Genomic DNA, 12233 nt, shown 5'->3' with positions numbered 1-12233 from the left:
ATGAAGAAAAAATGAAAATACACACATATGATACAACACCTGGGATCGAACCGACCCTCGCTATTCTAGACATCGTCGAGCTGATGGACAGAACCACCACTGACCTTATGTACAACCACACATGACATAAAAACACATACATGGTACATGATATGCAAGAAAAATACGTAAAAGGCACTTGATCTTCCTTCTGACACTGTAGGCCTCCAATGCCTACGTTGAGCATCGAACTGACAACCTCTTGCGATGAAGGCAGGGTCCTGTAATCCCTATCTAATTATACTCGTACAATAAACAACGATTCATTGGCAAACATTACCATTATCGGCCGCGTCGCCTGCTAATTATTACGCTGCTCTGCCATGTTAGGTAAATCACATTATTTCTGCCGTTGAAAGAAACCAACTTCTCTTTAACAGCCAAGTCCTTCCTTCCTCCGCTTACGGGACATTCAACAAAAAAAAGAAACACACTGGGCCAAGGCCAGACGGCAGTTGACCGCCCTAAGGGTCAACACCCACATAACATTCCTTTTCCAAAGGGAACCGTAACATTTCACTCGGAAGAACATCTCCAATAGTTTGCGGTCTTAACAGACTCGCGCAAATCACTTTGAATTAAACACATATCTACCCAGCAGGATCAAATCATTCTTACAATGCGACTCCCGTATCATAATGGTAATCTTTGCCCGATTGTTATTAATATTATTATTATTGTTATTATTATTATTATTGTTATTATTATTATTGCCGTCCTACATAGCTTACCCGCTACCTTACTTATGCATGGTCATCGTGCGGAATCTATTCAGCAACTACAACACACTTAAGCACTCGCGCAGCAATTAACATTTGATTACTGACTGCTAATTAATCGATGGTCGGCACATGGCTACATTTTCGTCACACGGCAATACATTAATTAATTGATTACTATCCACGCGAATGGATGTTTGACACACGCTTTAGGATCATTTCCTGATAAATTTTATCACATAATCAATTCATCTTATCACTCCCTATCTAAGTATTTCAAATGGTGGAATTATTGAGGTTGTCACTTTGGCCGCTGAGTCTCGTAATGACGTCCCTTGCGTACAGTAGTACTTACCATTTTACATACCATACACTTAATGAATACTCTAATAACTACTCTCACTGCACTCCCATAAACTAATTATTACTTGTCTTCTGACGCAAATAAACAAACAGAATCTCCCAAGAAATAAATAAATGAATGAATCTCTATCCCATGCAAAACTAAAGTATTATATTCCCTTAATTATTTACACTCGATTACTCAGACCTGTAGTCGGTTTCCTAAGCTAAGACTTAATTACTACGCGCCCATTCCGGCGCTCTATTTCAACAGGACTACATCTTTAATTTCTTATAGCGTCAGTTTACAATAAATATTCCCATCCCTTCTATGCATGCCAGATATTAGAACTTTGTACTCATCTCTATCACATGATGATGCCTTCGTCAACTCGGGAAGTCCATCCTGAGCTTACTCCTCCTCCATGGGCACCACGGTGATGACTTCCATTACCAGTCCATCTTGAAGTTGATGAGCCATTGTTTGATGATGGTGGAGCCGCTAGCACTTAATCCTGTACAGACACAACGTCACTGTTTAATTCACACTCCGGTTAACAACATTCAATGTGAACGTCCGGTCACGATCTCATACGCGACTACGTAAGATTATTACATTATAGGAATCATAATAATATGACTTTTCACGTCACGGTTTTCCAAAAAGTTAACACTGGCGTCACAGAGATCAAAACTAAACTCTGTTTATGCAAATTGTATTATTTCACTTAAAATAGGAATTAATTTCACTTGAACAAAGACCTAACGAGGGCTCAACCGAGCATAGCTTCGCCGTCGATAAGCCGCAAACCCCAACTGACTCTTGTCCCTTCCGGCAGTAGTTTTTACTAGGGAGCGATACCCCTTCCACTAATTTGCGTAGCGCCTATTCCCGGCGTACTCGAGGTAGGATAGTACGGGTGATCGGTGACCAATATCTAGTTGGTGCGATTGAGACATAACCACTCAATTATCCTTCGGTGAATCTCTTTAAATTAATTAAAATATATTCTGCTTCCCCTACCACACGGGGTGAACTCCCGATCTCGAGGAGCTGTCGTGAGACTAAACAGATGGCCCAGTACTTTTCCACGCAGAAACCACACAGTATTCTTTCTTCTTCTGAAAGTTATCACGGAAGAGGACATTAAACACTCTAAATAAATGTCCCAATGACATTTATCCCTTTTAAATCGGGAGACGACCCCCCTAATTTGAGTTTTATTAATTTTCTATATCGTAGGTAATTAAGTTGGCCAGTCCGATTCCAAGATGGCTCCTATATTCCGTTTCGAAAAAGTTAGTTTCCCCTCATTCTGTGAGTCTTGAGGAGGGATGTCTTCTCTCGAGTGATGTCACAGGGAATCCCCATTCGTAACCCCTCCCGGGTCTAAGTTGGCTTGGCTTCATCTGCGGGGCCCCCGCTACACAAAGGATAATACTGCGCAATAAGTCGCAGACAAAGAAATCTCATAGAATAATTTTAAAATACATAATTTATCTATCTCAATGGTAGGAATATTAATTAGTTTCGGTATGACCTCTATTAATGATATGAATATTAATCATTTTCAGCGTTCTTTCCCTTTAATAGCATTGCGTGCCTCATTATGGAGATCGATATCAACCAAAGGTCCTTGGATCATGCCCCTGTCGGGTTCAATACTTATACCTCAAAAATTGAATAAGTTACAGTCATGAAAGTTGGTATTTTGAAAATTCTTTAAAAATAAAGAAACACTTTTTTTTCTCCGAAAGTTCACCTAAGTGCGGGAGGAGAGTGGAAAGAAGTGAAGATGAGGATATTTATATCTCAAAAACTGAAGATGTTTCAGACGTGAAAATCGGTATTTGGGATCTCCTTTAAAAATAAAGAAACATGCAATTTTGTTTTCGGAAAAGGCAATAAACGCGGGTGAAAAAGCGTTGAATATTTTAAATCAATCATTCAATCAATACTGATCTGCATTTAGGGCAGTCGCCCAGGTAGCAGATTCCCTATCTGTTGCTTTCCTAGCCTTTTCCTAAATGATTTCAAAGAAATTGGAAATTTATTGAACATCTCCCTTGGTAAGTTATTCCAATCCCTAACTCCCCTTCCTATAAATGAATATTTGTCCCAGTCTGTCCTCTTGAATTCCAACTTTATCTTCATATTGTGATCTTTCCTTTCTTTATAAACGCCACTCAAACTTATTCGTCTACTAATGTCATTCCACGCCATCTCTCTGCTGACAGCTCGGAACATACCACGTAGTCGAGCAGCTCTTCTTCTTTCTCTCAGTTCTTCCCAACCCAAACTTTGCAACATTTTTGTAACGCTACTCTTTTGTCGGAAATCACCCAGAACAAATCGAGCTGCTTTTCTTTGAATTTTTTCCAGTTCTTGAATCAGGTAATCCTGGTGAGGGTCCCATACACTGGAACCATACTCTAGTTGGGGTCTTACCAGAGACTTATATGCACTCTCCTTTACATCCTTATTACAACCCCTAAACACCCTCATAACCATGTGCAGAGATCTGTACCTTTTATTTACAATCCCATTTATGTGATTACCCCAATGAAGATCTTTCCTTATATTAACACCTAGATACTTACAATGATCCCCAAAAGGAACTTTCACCCCATCAACGCAGTAATTAAAACTGAGAGGACTTTTCCTATTTGTGAAACTCACAACCTGACTTTTAACCCCGTTTATCAACATACCATTGCCTGCTGTCCATCTCACAACATTTTCGAGGTCACGTTGCAGTTGCTCACAATCTTGTAACTTACTTATCACTCTATAGAGAATAACATCATCCGCAAAAAGCCTTACCTCCGATTCCACTCCTTTACTCATATCATTTATATATATAAGGAAACATAAAGGTCCGATAATACTGCCTTGAGGAATTCCCCTCTTAATTATTACAGGGTCAGATAAAGCTTCACCTACTCTAATTCCCTGAGATCTATTTTCTAGAAATATAACAACCCATTCAGTCACTCTTTTGTCTAGTCCAGTTGCACTCATTTTTGCCAGTAGTCTCCCATGATCCACCCTATCAAATGCTTTAGGCATGTCAATCGCGATACAGTCCATTTGACCTCCAGAATCCAAGATATCTGCTATATCTTGCTGGAATCCTACAAGTTGAGCTTCAGTGGAATAACCTTTCCTAAAACCGAATTGCCTTCTATCGAACCAGTTATTAATTTCACGAACATGTCTAATATAATCAGAAAGAATGCCTTCCCAAAGCTTACATACAATACATGTCAAACTTACTGGCCTGTAATTTTCAGCTTTATGTCTATCACCCTTTCCTTCATACACAGGGGCTACTATAGCAACTCTCCATTCATCTGATATAGCTCCTCCGACCAAACAATAATCAAATAAATACTTCAGATATGGTACTATATCCCAACCCATTGTCTTTAGTATATCCCCAGGAATATGATCAATTCCAGCCGCTTTTCTAGTTTTCAACTTTTGTATCTTATTGAAAATGTCATTGTTATCATATGTAAATTTTATAACTTCTTTGGCCTTAGTCTCCTCCTCTATCTCGACATTATCCTTGTAACCAACAATCTTTACATACTGCTGACTGAATACTTCTGTCTTTTGAAGATCCTCACATACACACTCCCCTTGTTCATTAATTATTCCTGGAATGTCCTTCTTGGAACCTGTTTCTGCCTTAAAATACCTATACATACCCTTCCATTTTTTACTAAAATTCGTATGACTGCCAATTATGCTTGCCATCATGTTATCCTTAGCTGCCTTCTTTGCTAGATTCAATTTTCTAGTAACTTCCTTCAATTTCTCCTTAGTTCCACAGCCATTTCTAACTCTATTTCTTTCCAGTCTGCACCTCCTTCTCAGTCTCTTTATTTCTCTGTTACAATAAGGTGGGTCTTTACCATTCCTTACCACCTTTAATGGAAGGTACTTACAGTATATCTCAAAAACTGAATATTTTACAGACGTGGAAATAGGTATTTGGAATCTCCTTTAAAAATAAAGAAACATGTACTTTTTTCGACTTGAGAGAAGACTGTTTCTCACATGTACAGTTCTATGTCGCATGGTCATCTTTGCCCCGAAAAGCAATACTACAAACGTGGATTGCACAGAGTTTCTGGAGTAAATGAAACTCTATTTTTCGGTTAGTTTTTATACTCAACCCTCTACCCTTCCAGCCTTTGAAATGTGGCACCGGCAAAAAGAATCCCAGGGTCGCTGACAGGGTACTACACACAGAGACATCTTCAAATAGTATAACTAACCTTAAATTAGTAAGCAGGAAGGATAAGAGAGAAGATAAATAAAATAATCTGAATGAGAACCTTTTGCTAAAAGCACAGATTTATTAACCCCTTCAAACCTGAATTATTTTGTGCAATGGAAAAAAATATTTTAATACTATTTTTTGTTTATTATACTCAATTATGTAACATGATTTACCTAATTTCTCTGGGTGTAATTTCTAAATTGCCGAATTTTGATGTGCATAATTGTGCACAATTCTACCCAAACGTTGCATATTCAAGGTGAACTGCTCCTGTTTGATCAGTAATACAAATTCATCTATTAGTTGTAAAATGTTTATTTATATATTACAATAGCTTATATACAACACATTAGAAACAATGAAATACTAGAAATATATTATGTTTAAAAAAAGAATACAATCCTGTTATACGTCACAGCAGTCTTTCGAAACTAACAAGTCACTTTACTGTGTCACTGTAATTCTGCCAGGACGATGGAAATCAACGAAACAATTTCTGTCCTTCTTAATACATAAGTGAACCATACATTTGTCGCAATAGGAATGTGTTTTTTGATTGCAAAGTTTGTTTTTACACCGTTTGCCTTCCTTGTTTCCATCTAAATGTGGCATGTGGTCAACAAGGTCTTGACGAACTTCTGGAATAGGACGCTGTTCCTCTTTACTGCGCTTGGGATTGCTTTTAGGTTGACTTTCTGCACAACTTGGTCTTCCACGTTTCTTTGATTGGGGTTTTCCTGCCTTTACAAGACTTTCTGCAATACGCATTCTAAAATGCAGAAGATCAAGAACGTTTTTCACTGGAACTCCAACTGCAGTACAGTCGCGCTTATATTCCAACCAACTGCAAACAATAGCAAAGTCAATAATGTGGAAAATAAGTCTCAAAGTCCACTTCCTTGAGCGAATATAAATACGATACAGAGCAATCAGCTGATCCAATAGATCGACACCTCCCATTGCATGATTATACAGTCTCACAATCTCTGGTCGTGAAACTTTTACGTAGGTTTTCAGTACTCTGTCCCACCTTTCAACTACGTCTAACTCACCAGACCCAACAAAATTGGAAGCAAGTGCTACTGACCGATTGTCCATCCATTTAACCACTACTACATCACCATCAGCACTAACAACTTGATCAAAACTTCCTTGCCCCTTCTTCTTCAAGTCTTTATCACATAGGAGAGGAGGGTTAGCAAACCTGTTGAGCCTTGCAGTACCTCCAGCACATATCTTTCTGCTTTTTAATAGCTGAAGAAGATTGTATGAGGAGAAGAAATTGTCGTAAAATAGTTTGTGACCTTCTCCGTCTATTCGTTTTGCTAGGTGTAGAACAACAGAAGCTCCCAATCCAAATTTCTTGAGGGTATCCTGATCAAGCTCAGTTGTTGAGCCCTGATACACCAGGAAGTCATAGGCCTGACCTGATTTCCCACACAATACAAAAATCTTTACTCCCCAAGGAGTGGGCTTTCCTTTAACGTACTGCTTAAATGACAAATTTCCTCTAAAGGGTACTATTTGTTCGTCTACACAAAGGTTTTCTTCCAAACTTAACTGAAGACATCGTTCCCTAACAGAATTGTACAAAGGTCTGACTTTGAACATTTTATCTTGACATGATTCAGGTCTGTCAAGATTGTTGACAATGTGTAGGTTTGTACGTAGTTTGAAAAATCTGTCTCTAGACATAGAATCTAAGAATAAATTCATTCCAACGAACTGATCCCAAAACAATCTAACCCTTGGAAGCTTCAAAGTACCAGTTGCAATGTGGAGGCCAATTAGAGTCTGAATTTCGAGCATATCTGTAGGGTTAAAATTCAATATATTATTCTGTAGGGCATAAATGTTTGTAAAATTTGCCATTTGTTCAAAAATACTATCAGGAAGATACAACTTGAAATAATTGATAGGATTCATGTGCACTATGTCAGTTTCAGATTCAGACTTGTGCCAAGGATTGTGAAGTCTGTCAAATGAACGCCTTCTCCATTTTATATTTTGCTTTTCAGTCGTCTCTAAATTAGCATTACTTGCACTATCCACATTGTCACTAGCAAAATCCCTATCCCAGTTACTTGCTGCACCATTTTCTTGCACTGTATCTTCAGGCAGCACTCTATCACCTCCTTCACGAATAAAGAATTTATTGGACTGTACATGAGGTTCCACATTATCATCTTCATCACTCAGATCCAAATCCGATAGGTTTCCAGATTCTAGGAGCTGTAATATTTTGTCCACATCATCTGCTCAGAGCACATCTGCAAAAGAAAAAAAATACACCTCTGTAAAAACAGTTCTGTTGACACACTTACAGAATTCACACTGATTTCAAAGGCAGTGTCAGCTGAATAAAGGTAGTTAATATCTCTAAAATAAATAAGGGATTAATTAAGAATTAAAATATAGCAAAATGATAGGAAATATGATGATTCCACCACACAATAATATACAAGAAGTCGAATTAGGCTAGTAACACACCATTACTACAAGTAAAAAATTTACCTAAACAATGCAACCTTTCAGCCTGGGTGGTCATTATAATGCACATCATTTTCAAGATGAGAAACTGGAGTATCACCTGGCTCAAATTAAGTATATTATGACGTACAACTATCTTAATAACTCTCTTCTGTAACATTCATTACAGATATTTCAAAATTGCAGTTGGATTATATTATATAAAAGCAACAATATGTGAGCTTACCTTGGTCAGTAGAGTAGCAGTCAGCCATGCTTTCTTCAATGTGGCTTAGTTCCCTGTTTTCCACACAGGAAGCACCACTGCTGTTGTTATGAGTCTCAGCTCATGTCCAGAATTGTGAACAAATCTTCTGAACGTTTGTAAGAATAACATGCTTCCATTTATGAAGCTTTAAAACCGATGTGCATAATTATGCACCGTAGGTCTGAAGGGGTTAAAATAAAAGACTAAACTTGGGCAAAATAAAAATCCTGCAAAAAAAATCGACTCTACATGGATACGTCATTCATTACCTCCGTCAACTCATATTAAAATTGGTTTAATTTACACAATTATTTACTTTAAGTCACTCCCTAATATCATTATCTATTAAGAATTTGTCAACCTAAGTTATCAAATCAAATTTTCTTCCATGTCAATTATGGCCATGAAAAACCAACAATCTTGTCCATGAATTCAAAGTTCATCCAAATGCATCTCACTTAATTTAGTTCTTATTACATCCCATTATCATTTACCAACATTACTTTACTCAACTAATTCCTTTTACTCAATTCATCTCGGTTTCAATTATGTTTGGTTGACACCATATTTCGAAAAAAAATGTAGTCAACCATCATTACATCCATCACTTTCTTCAGAGTGACCTTAGGTATCAACAAAAGGTAAATTCAAAATTATTCACTTACTAAGTTATAAACATCTTGTTATTATTATTAAAATATTTAAATTATTACGATAATTTCGATCATGGAATCGTGAAGCTGTTTGAAATTATTAAATCCTTACATTTGTTAAATTATTCATGAAATCCACAATTTATTAAATTTAAAATCATTAAAGCATTAATGATCGTTAAGTCTGAGGTCATTACATCATTAAAAATCATTAAAATTATTCAGTCCTCCAATTTGTTAAATCATTAAGTTATCAAGTCCTCAAATTTTGTTAAATCATTAAATCATTAAGTCCTCAAATTTTGTTAAATCATTAAATCATTAAGTCCTCAAAATTGTTAAATCATTCAATTATTATGTCCTCAAATTTGTTAAATCATTAAATTATTAAGTCCTCAAATTTGTTAAATCATTAAATTATTAAGTCCTCAAATTTGTTAAATCATTAAATTATTAAGTCCTCAAATTTGTTAAATCATTCTTTTATATCGGCTTCCTCCTCTCATCTATATACAGTTAACACGAAACGTGACCGAATTGATAATTACCCCTGACACGAATAAATTTAACTTACTATTCTGATTCATCAATGAAAGAAAAATATTTCGCATACGCATAATCAGCTGTTTCACTAATACATAACACAGACTCTGTAGCAAAGGGATCTACACTAAATTGGATTCCCACAAAACTTATTCTACACTGAATCTATGACAATAGGACAGAACCATATTGCCGCAAACATGTCAACCACAATGGAATGGATTCACCACATCAAAACAAAGGTTGCAACTGCAAACCAGAATTTGCATTGCCAAAATGTACAATAAAATACACATCACATATGCAACAAGCACAAAATCAGTCATATGCATAATTACTAGGAAAATCTTGTTCATTAACCTGGCCGGGCGTCGAACTCCGACCACCTAGATCGCAATATTACAGTGACCTATAATTTCCTATCTTACAATGGACCGTCACGAAATATATTTAATATTTTAACTTCAATGTGCTGTTCCTAAATCACTCAATCAGAATTATATAACAAATGACATTTATTCTTTCATTTTATGACCCTACTCAACGCAATTTGAATCTCCTTTAATATACACGCCAAGCAGTAAACGAACGTCTTATCTCTGAGCGCAACTCATATCTGTTTATTTCACTGACACGGTAAACTTTCCGTCACCACAAAATGAATTTCTCTCCGTTCTAATTAACTCCATACGTTTCTCTAAAATCATCTTTCATATAACTGAGCCTCCCTGGGCGACAATAACAATTATTTATAAGCATTCAACGCTTTCAATACACATTATTAATTCCATACTTCACGTGTCTAATTGCGCACTCCTCACAGGATTCGTAACATATTAAGAAACGCTTTACTTCACTTTGCCGGCATTATATATAAATATTACGCTCCACAATATCACCGGTTCGTCTCCTGCTACTAGCGTTCGTGTCTTAAAAGTCTTCTTCGAAGCTAATCTCAACTAAATCTCAAATGAATTATACGACAGAATACCTATTCCCTCACAGCACATTTTCATCTACTGGTTAAAATATAATATGTTACTTATTGATGAAACAGACTCTAGAATTTCACTGTAATGTGCATGGATGGCCAATGGTTCATGTCTTCACGATGTCAATGAATTCTCTCTCGACGATTTTAACTTAACATCATGCAGCATGCCACAACTATCCTAGCCTATCGCCATGACTATAAAACACATACTGATTGCCATCTATGCTACTTAAGATATTCACACACACAGATATCATATTAGAACAAGGCCTCTCAGGGTGCGCGTGGTGCATGCACTGTGCACGGTGCAAAAGACGACTTCCCTTGGTTGACCAGAGTGCAGACGCCCCACTCCTCGATTTGGAGCAATAGCGCTTACTCTCTCTTTCCTCACGCCTGTCTCGCTCGCTCCCCCTATCTCCCTCTACCACACTTGCTCCGTAGCACTCTTTAATCCGAGCTGACTTGAGCCGAGCTTAGCCGAGTAGCCTAGAGTCGAAGCGTTGGTCCGAGCTGAACCGAGCGGGACCGATGCACAGTGCACGGAGCTCTTGCGCCTCGATTTGTACGCGTGAGATTTTGGGCGTTTGAGAGGCCCTGTATTAGAAGATCACACATTATAAAAGATCATATTTCAACACACGTTTCTTATTACTATAGAAGATCATATTTCAACACACATATTATTATAGAAGATCATATTCCAACACACGTTTATTATTACTATACAAATCACTCCCCCAAGGAATTAGCATTGAAAGTTATTCCTTATATCTAGCTACCCTTGCTACAATAAAAAATATAAAAAATGAACTTTCATGCAAGAGCATTATTTACAAGTTAGAATACAGCGGATAGTGCATAAACGAAATATAATGAATCAAGAGGTACTTATCGAGTTCGGCGACGTTCCTTGCTCAGCCGCACAGCATATTTGACCTCAGCTAGGCCCCATGATGTGGTTTATTCCATCATAATGGTAGCGTTAACATGTGCACAAATGCCTTCCTCGATATCCATGTTCTTCAGTCTTGTTGGTTTTAACATTTCACCTAGCTTCACTCGCATTATTACACTAAAAATACACAGAAAAATATACATGAGTTACATACAAGTACACATTACACTCTTATCACAATTAAATAATACTCCGTCTCTGCAAAACTTCGCGATTCCCGACACGTGGCACTGCAAAGCGTCCCGCGACTTGATATCGTTCCGGTCTTTACTGCACAACGAAAAGCTGATAACATGAGACTTATATCTCCAAATTTCTTGATTATTTACACTCCCCAGTATTTAAGTGAAATAAAATCCCTCGGATCCAGTTATACTTTATCAATTGTTAAAATTATCAGGCTGAGAAATGCTCAAGATTCTGTTCTACTGCGAACACCACACACGTCCGTCCGAATCGTCCCGAACCACAAATCAGAGTGCTTCTCCCGGACACGGCCAGCGCGTGGCTTTCTCCTGTACGCTTGCCTCGTGGCGTGGAGCTCAGGAAATCCCCTCATCAGGTGTGTAATATCCTGTCGTATATAGCTACATTTATAAATATGGATAATTTATTAGGAAATATCGTCTTAATTTTCCATCTTTGTAAGAGCCTAAATTTTCTTCTACATCATCTCCCGGCGAATTTTTGCCAATATTGGAGGGCTTTCATGTTGGCGTCCATATTTCTTTTCCCACACAGCCTCGAGCGTGCTGTGCTCTGATTCGCTACTCGGAAGTCCTACCAACTTAAAATCTGAGTAGCTCTGTCACACTCCTTTCTCTCTAGAGCGTGGAATATTCCATTGCTTCCATACTGCGCCATCAAATGACCCCGACACGTGGACTCTCTGGCTACAAGCTTAAACAAGCAGAATTGCAACACATATCCGGCCTTTCATGTAACTTCACTCCAAT

General features: G+C 37.6%; 2 protein-coding genes across 2 annotated transcripts in view; one reads left to right on the top strand and one right to left on the bottom strand.

Moving 5' to 3' along the window:
* Nucleotides 1–12233, top strand: part of LOC136876513 (cytochrome P450 6j1) — a 102289-nt gene that overhangs the window by 64558 nt on the left and 25498 nt on the right. The window lies entirely within an intron of this gene.
* LOC137501192 (piggyBac transposable element-derived protein 3-like) lies at nucleotides 5837–8136 on the bottom strand. Its single transcript, XM_068228054.1, has 2 exons — nucleotides 8109–8136; nucleotides 5837–7647 (listed from the first exon to the last, which is right to left on the bottom strand). The coding sequence occupies exons 1-2, from the start codon at nucleotides 8134–8136 to the stop codon at nucleotides 5837–5839; spliced, it is 1839 nt and encodes a 612-aa protein (XP_068084155.1).

This window comes from Anabrus simplex, chromosome 6 (genome assembly GCF_040414725.1).
Source record: "Anabrus simplex isolate iqAnaSimp1 chromosome 6, ASM4041472v1, whole genome shotgun sequence".
Taxonomy (NCBI): Eukaryota; Metazoa; Arthropoda; class Insecta; order Orthoptera; family Tettigoniidae; genus Anabrus; species Anabrus simplex.
Note: the sequence above shows the minus strand (reverse complement) of the source record. Positions and strands in the feature narration are given on the sequence as shown.